Source organism: Propithecus coquereli, unplaced genomic scaffold, assembly GCF_000956105.1.
Source record: "Propithecus coquereli isolate 6110/MARCELLA unplaced genomic scaffold, Pcoq_1.0 Scaffold376, whole genome shotgun sequence".
In the NCBI taxonomy this organism is placed as follows: Eukaryota; Metazoa; Chordata; class Mammalia; order Primates; family Indriidae; genus Propithecus; species Propithecus coquereli.
This window is the reverse complement of record NW_012149463.1, coordinates 311,593-325,647: the sequence shown is the minus strand read 5'-3', so window position 1 is coordinate 325,647 and position 14,055 is coordinate 311,593. Positions and strand designations below refer to the sequence as shown.

The following is a 14,055-nucleotide window of genomic DNA, read 5'->3' as shown; positions in this document are numbered from 1 at the left end:
TATCCAAAGCCAAATTAAAAGGGCACAATGATACATACTCTGTGCTAGGCATATGAAAATATGTAGATATGTGGTTGTGTTTTATTCTTTGTTTTGTAAACTCGTTAAACAGTTTATTTCACTTGATGTTTGTTCCATCTTAAAAAATGGAAGATGTGCTACTAAATCATTTTTCGGGATCATTCTAGCACTTACAGCTTATGATCATGATGTTATATTTTATGCTTTTTTTTCCTTTTTTATTTTTGATTAGCTGGACTCCTGGTCAGTGATTCTCAATGGTTCTGTGGAAGTGACTTACCCAGACGGAAAAGCAGAAATATTATGTATGGGAAATAGTTTTGGTGTCTCTCCTACCATGGACAAAGAATACATGAAAGGAGTAATGAGAACAAAGGTGGATGACTGCCAGGTATAAAATATCATTAAAAATGCATATTTTATTCTTCAAAAAGAACACTTATATGCAGTTGTGATAAGATTTTTATGCCTATGTAAATATGTAGGTAAGATTTTAATGTAGAACTATTGCTTTTGGTCTTATTGTGCCCCAGGAAATTAAAAATTAATTTTCATTTATGGCATTTGAACTCCACAGAACTATGTGTTCTGTTTTGTTAAAAAAGTGTTCTACAAATATAGTATTTAAAAATTGCCATTAATAATATCCATCAAAAGTATGGAAGTAAATGCACATTGTGGAAAGAAATAAATACATTAATAAAGATGATATGGTACAGTTATCCAATGTTTTTACTTAAATACCTATAAAGAATTGATTTTAGAAGTCATGGAAATTAATCATAGTATGAGTCAGTAGAAAAACTTACTAGTCAAATAATTGCTAATAAAAAATATTTGATAACAAAATAATGTTGATATTATATTAATATTCATTATTTAAAAGGATTTAATAATAGACTAGAGAAAATATTAAGACCAAATGTGAAATTTAATTAGATTGATTTAACTGGTAGCCTCTGTATTACTGAGGAATTTAAGATACTTTTGTTATTAAATGTTTATAATTTATGTCTTCTAAAAATATTTTGTCTTTGAAAGATAAAATGTTTTAAGGTAAATAATCAAAAATTTAACTTATAGTAATTAATGTTAAGTGCTCATTGTATTAGTCTGTAGTTTGAAAGACATCTGTATGTGGTTTATTCTAAAAGAACATAATCGAATTTTTATAGTGTCAGATCACTATAAAATGGTGTCACTCATTTAAATATTCATTGTTGGCATTTACTTACCAAAAGAAAAATGACCATTGCTATACATAAAATAATCTTACCTACAGAATCAAAATAATTTTGCCAGATAATTCCTTCAGCAAGCAAAAAAAAAGCTAGAAATTCAATGTTTTAAAGATATAATGCCAGAAAAGCATTCTCTATATAGTCAACTCTCAATTATTTGATATATACAGGAAAACAAAATGGTAGATAAATCCTTGTCTTTATTTGTCCTGGGAATGTGCATTTAAAAGGGGTTATGTGATATTTTAACTCTGGAATGGTACTCCAAAAAATAATAAAACCAGAGTTAAAACAAGTTAGAAAATTGTTAAAGGTTTTTCCATCCTACTGCCTTATTGGCTCTTCCCTGAACCCTTTCTGTGTTGAGATCACAATAGCATTTGAGTTGGAATCCCTGTCCTTAAAGGGCAAGTAAAAAGTTATTTCGTTTTTGAGAATTCTAGCTGTTACATTAACACATCTTAGTTGGTCAAATTTTTTTGTTAGAAATTTTATGATTATGGGACTGAAATGATGTATGAGGCATAGGAATGTTTCAGAATAATTGATAAAAACGTTATCTGAATATTACGGAGTGCTTACATCACGTCAAATGTACCAGGTAATGTTAACTATCTAGGAGCTCTGGGAAAGGAAGGGGAGGTAGGGGTGATGTTAGGGAAGAAGGTCTAGTCTGTTTACAGAATGAGGGATTGGTAGGAAACACAGATAGTCAGCAAGGGTGAGTTCAATTCAAAAGAAAACTCTGATTAAGATATGTAGACTCCTAGGCGGGGCGAGGCTCACACCTGTAATCCTAGCACTCTGGGAAGCCAAGGTGGGAGAATCGCTTGAGGTCAGGAGTTCCAGACCAGCTTGAGCAAGAGAGAGACCCCCTCTCTACTACAAACAGAAAAAATTAGCCGGGCGTGGTGGTGAACGCCTGTGTCCCAACTACTCAGGAGGCTGAGGCAGGAGGGGATCGCTTGAGCCCAGGAGTTTGAGGCTGCCATGAGCTAGGATGTTGCCATGGCACCCTAGCCTGGAAAACAGAGCGAGACTCTGCCTCAAAAATAATTAATTAATTACTTAAAAAAAAGATATATAGACTCCTATACCTCTTAATATGGCCTGTAGCTCCTAAAATAAAATTAATTATAAAGAAGGTCAAGGACAAGGTACCTGTTAGAGAAAATCTCTGTCTCCTCTCTATTCCACTCCAGCCACTGTAAAAGGGACATGTTAAATCAGGGATTTCAGTCCTTACTTCCACCCACCCTCTGCTCAGGCCTGACATTTTATCCCTGAGGGATCCCTTTACAGCGATGGAGAACGAATTTGGGCATTTTTTTTTTTATTTCAGCATATTATGGGGGTACAGATGTTTAGGTTACGTATGTTGCCCTTGCCCTCCCCCCCCAAGTCCGAGTTTCAAATATGTCCATCCTTCGGGTGGTGCGCATTGCACTCTTTGTGTATGCATATACCCATCCCCTCCTCCCCCCCCCCCGCCCAACATCCAATAGATGTTATTCTTATATGTGCACATACGTGTTGATCAGTTAATACCAATTTGATGGTGAGTACATGTGGGGCATTTTAATGTAAGTGCTTGTTTGGGATAGCATTTTGGGGCATTTCTGTTAAAATGTCGTGTATCTGTCAGAAATTACAAGTGCTAGCTGCTTATCCTCTTTAATTGTGGTACTTGTAATTAGGGGAAGTAAAGGAAACAGAACCATATTTTTCTTCCTCCATAAAATAGACTCCGTAAATTTCTATCATTCTGTTGCCCACGTTGTAGGCAATCAACAGCTATTGAATAAAATTAACAAAAGTAAGATATCTTTACCAAGAAAAAGCAACTTTGCCTAATGAGGATTGGCCCTCATTATCTTATATTCCAGTGGGTTCCAAAATGAATATTAGGTAATGTGATATATGGTTGAGCTCATGTTAAGCCTAAGAACACAAAGGTGAATAGACTAAATTTAACATTTATTTCCATTTCTTTGGATCCCATGATATGCTCAAACTTGTGTTTTGTTCTGGGTCCCTTTGCATTCTCCTCTTCAGTTCTCTCTCTTTAGTGTTTATTCTTATTCCCCTGTTTGGTGTGAAGGACAAAGGTCAGAGCTTGGTATAGACATCCTCTATACCAAGTGCTTGGTAATGGTTTTCCATTCCCCATATAGACCTCTTTCTTTTCTTTTTCCCTTCTCCTGTGTCCCTTTTTCCCTTTCTTCCTCTTCCACCCTCCTACTCCCTTTATTCTTCTCCCTTTTTTCCTTCTCCACTGCCTGTGTCTTAGGCCTGCCAGTGACACCCAGGCATTGCTTAGCCCTGCCCTCCACCCTTCAGTGGGGAATGAGCACTTGGAAACCTATGTGAACAATTAGGTACGAACTTCCCTTACAAACTACAAAGTGCCGGTTTAAACAGATCTAACCTCTTAAGGTAAATCTGTGTCAGATTCAACTTTTCCTGGTATCGTGGGAACTAATGACATTTTGGATTTAAAAAGTAGTGTTGGGTGAGAAGGCAGTTTGCTATGAATAAATTGAAAGTTGACTATATCATATGTTGATTAAAGTTTAATTTTATTTCATTCATTGTCTTAATTTTTCTACCTAAGTATAAATTATTATGTCATGTGCCCAAAGGAAAATAATCTTGTGGCATAAACTGCCATTGACCTTTTATAAATGAAATCTTGTCTGAATTTTTATTTCATCTCAGGGTGCTAAGATGACACAGTACTTTCATGTGTTTATAATTGTCTGAAAGTCTAAAATATCACTAAAACAATTCACAGATTTTCAACGGACTTCATCATACTAGTTAAAATTAAATTTTACCTGTGAATTTCATGTTAGATCTACAGATTTCTTAAAGTAAAAATAAGTTGCTATTTTAAAAAGATAAATATTTTCAACTAAAATTTATTTCTTTTTAGATACCAGTTCTGTATGGCCGTATTAGAAATTCAGTTTGGGATTTTTTTTTTGCTTTTTGGATGGTATTTCAGTTTGCTACAGAAGAGATGCCAAAATGTCTGTCTAGACACTAAAAATTTCAAATCAAATTTATTCTAATTTCTTTAAAATCTTTAGTCAAGAAGATTAATTTTAGTATATTTCTCTTTAAAAAGCATTTTTTTCCATCTGTCTATCTACTTATTCATTTGAACTCTGGGATATATTTCTTTTTTAGAGGATAAATGAGAAATTATGATTTAATTAAGTTCTCTAAAACTGAGTGTAAGAAAGAACACCTAAAATTATTTGGCGATAAAACCTTTCTAAATCTCCTGTATGTATTTGGGGAACAATTTCACTGCTCTATAAATAGAAATAAAGATAATTTTAAGTTAAGAAACTAAGGGTAATATTTTTCAAAACATACACGCCTGTGGTCAGTGTTACGGAAATGGGTTTTTTAAAAAGGTATTTTTAAAAATTTAAACTATGCATAATAACTTGTACAAAAAAGCCTTTTTGAATTTTAAACTTTTTGATTCTAAATGCTTAATAGAAAAATTAGTGAGACTATGTCAGCTGGCTCAGTGGGAGAAACTTGATATTGCAATATGCTGTTTCTCTTATGACCTGCTATTCTACTTCTTAAAAAAACTATTGATTATGCAGAAAGTATGGAAAATATAGAAAAGTACGTTAAATGAAAGGAAAGTTGCTCATAATTTGCATTGCTCAGAAATAATATTAACATTTTATTATATTTCCCTCCAAAATTTTGTGTTTGCATGTATAATTTTTTTAAAAAATTAGCCAGCATGTGATTAGGAGGCTGTTTCCTCATCTGTACAGCAGGGATAATAGTACTTTCCTCATGGCATGACTAGGAGAACAAATTGAGAAAGTTCCTGCATGCGTACCATAATATAATGTGATTATGATAATGATCTTGTCATTATGACTGTTATTATAATATTTAGTATTGTATCATTTAAAAAAGTTTAATAGCATTAAAGCCAGAATTCTGTATAATTTGGGGTTGTTGCATCATATTTTATCTTATATGCAGTCTAATTTAACTACCTCCTTATTTTTCATCTTCATATTAAAGGAGAAAAAGAAATGCTATAATTATTTCCATTTCCAAATGATTTGTTAAATCAGAATAAATTATTCAAAATTTAAGGAAAATAATTTTTATTTGTCTAAGTGTCTGTTCTTATCTCCTCACTGGCCTCTGGTTAATTTGAGTAATAAGTGGTTTCTATAATTCATTCTTAATTTTCTTTAAAACTACTAAGAAGTGTAATTATTTGAATGGTTTGTCCTGAGCTCTGAATTTTTTATATTTGGGGTCGTGAAAGAGTGATTAATTGATATGCATATTGTTAACTTTTTCTTTAAGAGCAATGATTACCCTTAATGATTTGAAGCTATAACAAATATGTGGCTTATTTTATAATCTTCCTTGAATACACTTTCTAAAATGGTGTCTCATCAATATAGCTAGCAAATTTATGTATCCACTCCATTAGGTATCTTTGAATATATTTTTTATTAAAAACCATTCTTTTTTTTTTTTTTTTTTTTTGAGACAGAGTCTCACTCTGTTGCCTGGGCTAGAGTGCCGTGGCATCAGCCTAGCTCACAGCAACCTCAAACTCCTGGGCTCAAGCGATCCTCCTGCCTCAGCTTCCCGAGTAGCTGGGACTACAGGCATGCGCCACCATGCCCGGCTGATTTTTTCTATATCTATATTTTTAGTTGTCCAGATAATTTCTTTCTATTATTAGTAGAGATGGGGTCTCGCTCTTGCTCAGGCTGGTCTAGAACTCCTGACCTCGAGCGATCCATCCGCCTTGGCCTCCCAGAGTGCTAGGATCACAGGCGTGAGCCACCGTGCCAGGCCTAAATACCATTCTTATTTAAAGTTGTTGCTTTTTAAATCTTTAAATTTTTAAAATTCACTAAATGATAATTAAGTTTTCGTGTCTGTCTTCCTAGGGTTCCTCTCCCCCACCCCCTCCCCAGTGTTTTTAACTGACAGGAGCATGAAAAAGGGCTCTTCTAATTTTGTCTTCTGAGTTTTACAGTTGTTGGGATTTTGAATATAAAATACACATAAATATTCTAAAAGTGAAACTTTTCTTGACCAAGGAAGAAATGCATTAAAAGTAGAGAAGTCTGATTAAAGTTCATTAGTGTATTAATTTAGAAAGTATGAGAAAGACAGGGAAAAATGTCAGTTTTAAATAATTAAAACACTGAATTATTAGTACTGCTGGGTCTTTTGCAAGCACTTTATCATTAACATGTGACTTATGTTTTATTCCAGTTCGTCTGCATAGCCCAGCAAGATTATTGCCGTATTCTCAACCAAGTAGAAAAGAACATGCAAAAAGTTGAAGAGGAAGGAGAGATAGTTATGGTGAAAGAACACCGAGAACTTGATCGAACTGGAACAAGAAAGGGACACATTGTCATCAAGGTGAGACAAAGAACCATCCCTACTTCCCATGGAAAGGAATTTTTTTGGTAGTATCACTTGTGGCAATTTAGGATTTTTGTCATTTTTTGTTTTATTTTATTTATTTATATGTTGAGACGGGGTCTTGCTCTGTTGCCTGGGCTAGAGTGCATGGCAGGATCATAGCTCACTGCAACCTCAAACTCCTGGCTTTAAGCAGTCTCTCCTGAATAGCTATGACCACAGGCATGTGCCACCACGCCCCGCTAATTTTTTAAATTTTTTTTTGTGGAGACAAGGGCTTGCTGTGTCACCCAGGCTGGTCTCAAACTCCTGACCTGCTGATTTATTTTCATTTTTTAAGCATAGTATCTGTTAAACGTTATCAGTTATAAAAAAAACTTTGTATTTCCTGATGAATAGTTTTATTAATTATTATCTGTGCTGCTACCTAGTTCATTTTATGTTGAAGGTTTGAAATCAAGATACCATATAAGTGTTATATATTCAGGGTAGTGATTTAACCTTTGATTTGTTACAGGGCACCTCAGAGAGGTTAACGATGCATTTGGTGGAAGAACATTCAGTAGTAGATCCAACATTCATAGAAGACTTTCTGCTGACCTATAGGACTTTTCTTTCTAGCCCAATGGAAGTGGGCAAAAAGTTATTGGAGTGGTTTAATGACCCGAGCCTCAGGGATAAGGTTGGAACTATATTATTTTGGCTCTTAAATATGAAATATTAAAATGTAAACCTGAAGATACTTTTAATGTATATTTTTGTTCCACCAGTTATTCAGATTAATTTAATACAAGAATGTGCTTTTTAAGCAAAAAAAACAAAATAAGATAAGGTGATACAAATATTAGTTCTTATACATTTCTGAGTTCAGCCCTAGAAATGTCTTTTTTTCTTTAAGTGCCAAGGCCAAATACCAAATTGGCCACCAAATGCTTAAACTGTAATTGTATTGGGAATATGTTAAAACATAACCAAATATCTGGATTCCATAGGAATCTGCATTCTCTAGTTTGGTACAGTCAGTGTACACCAGATAAAAGTTACAATTTTTAAATTGGCACCAAAGCAGCATTTCATGACAGTCAATGCTGCCTGCCTGTAGGCTCCAGTAATATAATTTTAAGGAGACTGGAGACCATCTTTAGCAGCTCTGGAGAGCTCTATCAAGGCCAGATTGGATGATAAACTACATAGTCTTATCTCCTTTCTTTTACAACCTATTCCCTTACAGATCTTTTTAGGCTTATTAATACTATTCATTCTTTTTGTCTAGTTTGTTCTTCTTCCTTTATTTTTTAGTTTCTGTCTTCTTTTATATTAACCTGGTTTGGTTTTATTATACCTTTGCTTTTATTTTGATCTGTTTCAAATGTGTTTTAAAAGTAAAGCAAGATGTAAGTTAAATACTTTCACAGATTCAAAACCCTTCATGGCAAAGCAACATAGTCTACATTCAAAGTATAAATATATATTTTCACAGGTCTTATTTTTACATAAACAAAATGCTTGTTGAAGGTTTTATTGTTATTTTCAGTAGTATTAGGTAAATTGTTTGAAAGTTAGATACCTTTTTTGAAATTATTTTTATCACATTTTCACCACTATGAAGAAGAATATTTATTGAAAATTGGTTTTTCAGGTTACACGGGTAGTATTATTGTGGGTGAATAATCACTTCAATGACTTTGAAGGAGATCCTGCAATGACTCGATTTTTAGAAGAATTTGAAAATAATCTGGAAAGAGAGGTAATATTTGTTTTTTGTTTTTTTTTTTTTTACAAAAAGTGAGCTTTAATTTCATTTATTCAGCCTGTCTTTGAATTGACACCACTCTTTCTGAACTCTTACAGAAAATGGGTGGACATCTAAGGCTGTTGAATATTGCATGTGCAGCTAAAGCAAAAAGGAGATTGATGACATTAACAAAACCATCCCGAGAATCTCCTCTGCCTTTTATCTTACTAGGCGGCTCTGAGAAGGGATTTGGAATCTTCGTTGACAGTGTAGATTCAGGTAGCAAAGCAACGGAAGCAGGCTTGAAACGTGGAGATCAGGTACACTATTTCTAAATCCAGCTTTAAGGGTGAATTTTGGTGTCTTTTTTTCCTTCAGTTCATTGTGTTTACTGACATTAATTTTATAATTTCATTTTTAGATACTAGAAGTAAATGGTCAAAACTTTGAAAATATTCAGCTGTCAAAAGCCATGGAGATTCTTAGAAATAACACACATTTATCTATCACTGTGAAAACCAATTTATTTGGTAAGTATTAATATCTACTTTCATTTTTCTCCTCTTGGTCTTTTTTTTTTACATTTAGTTATTGAATGAAAAAAGTCATTTTTATAAGTAATATTTCGAACACAAGAGCAAACTATTTATAGTAAATTGCATAGATTAGATCCAAGTCAAAACGTGACTTGAAGACAATAAAAGTTATTTTTAATATGTTTTTATTGATAAATGAAATCTTTTATTGATAAATACTAAAGTACCTATAGATTAAAGAATATACTATTTTTTAAACTTATTCTGATAGAGCAATGTACAAAGCGTTTCTTGGTGTCATTCATTTACTGCAGTAGTGTTTTTCTACAGGATTGCAATTTTGATAGCTGAAGTCTGTGCTTCTCATACATTTCTAAGTCCACCATTGCTTTGGAGTTCTTTAGATTTCTTATAATTAGCACTTTGTGGTATTTCTATTTATTTTAGTATTTAAGGAACTTCTAACAAGATTGTCAGAAGAGAAAAGAAATGGTGCCCCTCACCTTCCTAAAATTGGTGACATCAAAAAGGCCAGCCGCTACTCCATTCCAGATCTTGCTGTAGATGTGGAGCAGGTCATAGGACTTGAAAAAGTGAATAAGAAAAGTAAAGCCAACACCGTTGGAGGAAGGAACAAGCTAAAAAAGATACTCGACAAGACTCGGATCAGTATCCTGCCACAGAAACCATATAAGTGAGTGTGTAAATTTTCTGTACATTATTTTATTGTGTTAAAATGGTATACAACGGTAGTGATGTAATTAATATTTGCGTGAGTCTACTAAGTGTTTTGGTTTTTTTTTTTTTTTTTTTGAGACGAAGTCTCACTGTGTTGCCCGGGCTAGAGTGCCGTGGCGTCAGCCTAGCTCACAGCAACCTCAAACTCCTGCACTCAAGCGATCCTCCTGCCTCAGCCTCCCGGTAGCTGGGACTACAGGCATGCGCCACCATGCCCAGCTAATTTTTTCTAAATATGTTTAGTTGTCCAGTTAATTTCTTTGTATTTTTAGTAGAGACGGGGTCTCGCTCTTGCTCAGGCTGGTTTCGAACTCCTGAGCTCAAACAATCCGCCCGCCTCGGCCTCCCAGAGTGCTAGGATTACAGGCGTGAGCCACCGCGTCCGGCCTACTAAGTGTTTTAAGCTTTTATGGCCGAGCTATTTTAGAGAAGTAATATTAAACAATCAAGTTAGTTTTAATCCCATTTTTGCTACTTAATTGCCCACACCCAATCTTCATTAGAGATAGTCTAGCACTTCCGCATTTCAACTATTTTCTTCCTCCTTTGGACTGCATAAAAAGCGTAAAGCGTGTGTTTGCTTTCTCTGTCTCCCAGGAAGATTTAGAATTGTTTTTGCTACTGTATCATTTCTGAGTATCTTCTCTACCATCAGCATCTGCTCTTTACTAGTCAAATCATTGCTTCATCCAGTTGTCACTCTTCATCCCTGCCGTTCTCTTTTCCCCCTCACGCTTCCATTTTCGGTTATTTAACTGTTGCCAAGACATTGGCAACTGAGCACAGAACTACTTTTATTCTTTCTGGTCAACTCTATAGTCAAAATGTCAGGTGTATTCTTGAGTTTCTTCTTGGCTATTTACTTGTGCCAGAAGCTTAGGCCAAACAAAGTTGCAGGTGTCTCTTGATACTTTTTTAGCTTTGTTTATTTCTTCATTTTAGCTCCTTCTTGAGTCTAGGGATGTTTTATTAAAAACTCAGTTACCATTAGCCCGTGTTTTATTTTGTTGTGTTGTGTTGTTTTTTTGTTTTTTTTGGGACCTGGTCACGCTAGCTGGTCTTGAACTTATGGCCTCAAGTGAGCCGCTAGCCTTGGCCTCCCAAAGTGCTGGGATTACAGGCACGAGCCACCACACCCAGCCTGTCAATTTTTGTTGTAGTGTTAAGTAACTCAGTATGCCACGTTTAATTATATATTCCTCAAACTACAATTATATGAGAGAGGATGGGCATGGTGGCTCATGCCTGTAATCCCAGCACTTTGGGAGGCTGAGGCAGGAGGATAGTTGAGGTCAGGAGTTCAAGACCAGCGTGGGCAACATAGGAAGACCTCATAGTGTACAACTATAGTCCAGGTGAGAGGATTGCTTGAAAACCCACAAGTTTCAGGTTACAGTGAGCTATGATCAAGCCACTGCACTCTAGCCTGGGGGACAGAGCAAGACCCTGTTTCTAAAAAAGTAAAATGCACACAAAGACACATACATGGGATAACTTGAAAACATATAGGTTAATTTCTTTGTTTGATAATTTAATAAGTCTAAAGAGAAGTAGTAGATACAGACATTCAGGACTACATCAAGCATTTCTTTTTCTTTTTAAAAAAACTTCCATTTCAGGCTGGTCACGGTGGCTCACACCTGTAATCCCAGCACTTTGGGAGGCCAAGGTAGGAATATTGCTTGAGGCCAGGAGTTTGAGACCAGCCTGGGCAACATAGCAAGACCCCATCTCTACAAAATACATTTTAAACAATTAGCCAAGCATGGTGGTGTGTACCTGAGGTCTCAGCTCCTCGGGAGGCTGAGGCAGGAGGATCACCTGAGCCCAGGAATTTGAGGTTGTACCACTGCACTCTGGCCTGGGCAACAGTGAGACTCTTGTCTCAAAAAATAAAAAGAAAAAATTTCATGTTAGATAAAATTTTAATCCACAGATTAGAGAGATATGATTTAAAATATATTACTGATGGGCTGAGTGTCAAACTTGTGTTGTCCCTGTTGAACTATAGAGTAATGATTGGTAGTTTTGTATCAGCTAAAGAAGACTTCTGTTGCAGAGTCCTAAGGATAAGGAATGAGTATGATGGTTTTATTTATAACCTCAAGGGTATGTTTATATTGAGTTAGTTTCTAAGAGATAACGGATTAGGTCAGCTGGCATTTACAGAAAATAGGATTCGATTTTTAAAATGATCCTTCTTGAAGAAAAATTTATTTTTAAATGGATGAAAAAAAACTTACCTAAATGAAGAATTATTAGCAGCACAATAACAAAAAAAAGATCTTAGAGTCATACATGACCAAGAGTTAAATATGAACCTTAAAAAAAAAAAACAAAAGTCACCATAACCCTGACAAGTATTAATAGAACGTGACATATAAGAACTGGGATGTAATCTATCCACAGCACAGGATGTTGGCAGGGCACACTGTATGAGAATACTATGTATAATTTTGTTCTGTATGTATCTAAATACATCTCTCTAAAGAGATACTCAAAAGCTAGACAAGGGAAAAGAAAAGACAATTAGTTATATTGACACTGAAGAAACTAATGTAATATATTTAAAGAAAGGCTCAGTAAACTGTGGGATCCATTATATAGTAATAGACTTGGTTTAATACTAGCTACTACTTAAGCTTTTCTAAAAATCAACGTGTTTATGAAAAAAAAATTTTTTTTTACAAAGCTGCTAAACTAGTAAGTCAAAAATCTAAATGTAATATACTGTTGGGTTTTTTTTTTTTCTCTCAAACCTCATCAGTATAACAGAAGTTAAGATGCTGGAGAGAAAGACTGTTGAACCCAGAGGAAAGAAGGAATAAGTCAACAGACTTGATTTTAATTTATGTCTTGACTTTAAAAGAAAGTTCTTGTCCTTGCTTATTTGCCTCCATAATTTCCATTTTCCAAAAAAAGTAAAGAGAAGGAATGTGGCTAGATTTTTCTTTTTTTTTCTTTCTTTTTTTTTTTTTAGCACAGCCACTCAAAATAGTAGGTATTACGATCAAGGCCTAATGTATGAAAACATAATAAATATTAAATGTCTTCATTTTATTTACGATGCCTTCCTTAGTTTAAATCCCAACCTCAGTATAATTTTCTTGCTTCTTATTTCAAGGTGTTAGTCAGAACTATAACCATTTGCTTGTGATCTAGTTGTTTTTGTGTGTGTATATGCTTATTCTTTTGCCTGATCTTTTGTTTTAGAAACAGTTGACCCTTCAAAACTAGAAATAATTTTTATGTACCATTAAATGATGTTTTAAGAGTTGTTCAGAGTAACAAGTGTTTTATAAATGGAAATGAATTTGTATCTATCAACCAGTATTTCTCTGGGAATTTAAATGTGTTAACTAGAAATTTTGAGGAGGGAATTAAAAGTGAGTCATTGAATTTCCATTGCCTTTTCTTTGATACTTGGAAATGTCACCATGCACCACTGATTTTTTATGCAGTGTATAATTAAGAAATAATATCTGTGTCAGGGTATCCTTACGTTTGACTCCATAGTGATCTCATTTTTTTCCTCTAAAACAATGGAGAATAAAATTAGGACAGTTTGGATTTTTTCCCTCTTTTCATTTTACTCAATTTCTTCAGGTCTTGAAGATCAAATTATAAAATAATTTATCATTCTGATGCAGAACTATCAGTTGAGTGCAACTAAATGCATTCTTTGTAACATGCTTTTTTTCCAATCCATTTTCATGAGAAGCTAGGTCTTATATTTTGTTGAATACATTTCTCTAAGAAGCTACTAATATTTATTATGGCTTATCTAGTTAAAAAATAATAGGTTCTAGAGAAACATACTATATACTTAAGAAACAGCAAAACAAATTGGATACATTTAAACAGTAGTTGCTTTTACAATTTTCAACCAAATTTATTAATGACATTTTTTTACATTAACTACAAGTTTTATAGAATATAGTTTATTTATAGTCTGTGTCTTTATATGGCGATAGCTTATAGCATTTTAACTTACTGATAATTTATTTTCTAATTTTTCTCTTTGTTCAGTGATATTGGGATTGGTCAGTCTCAAGATGACAGCATAGTAGGATTAAGGCAGACAAAGCACATCCCAACTGCATTGCCCGTCAGTGGAACCTTATCATCCAGTAATCCTGACTTACTGCAGTCACATCATCGCATTTTAGATTTTAGTGCTACTCCTGGTAAGCATCACCAATACTTATTTTGTTTTCTTATAGCAATCTTTTTCCTTCTAACATAGTGGTAATCCTGTATGTATCTCTCTTGTGTTGGCATGGATTATATCAGATACCCAGAGTCAAGATGAACCTTAAATTTCAAGCAGTGGAACGAG

General features: G+C 34.3%; 1 protein-coding gene across 4 annotated transcripts in view; it reads left to right on the top strand.

The window, feature by feature from the left end:
• RAPGEF2 (Rap guanine nucleotide exchange factor (GEF) 2) overlaps positions 1-14,055 on the top strand; it is a 295,150-nt gene that overhangs the window by 261,650 nt on the left and 19,445 nt on the right. For all 4 annotated transcript variants that reach the window (XM_012651918.1, XM_012651917.1, XM_012651915.1 and 1 more), the window contains 8 exons: positions 254-412; positions 6,552-6,704; positions 7,225-7,389; positions 8,347-8,454; positions 8,559-8,762; positions 8,864-8,972; positions 9,426-9,672; positions 13,746-13,903. In XM_012651918.1, coding sequence (XP_012507372.1) covers positions 254-412; positions 6,552-6,704; positions 7,225-7,389; positions 8,347-8,454; positions 8,559-8,762; positions 8,864-8,972; positions 9,426-9,672; positions 13,746-13,903 — 1,303 coding nt within the window. The remainder of the gene's footprint in view (positions 1-253; positions 413-6,551; positions 6,705-7,224; positions 7,390-8,346; positions 8,455-8,558; positions 8,763-8,863; positions 8,973-9,425; positions 9,673-13,745; positions 13,904-14,055) is intronic.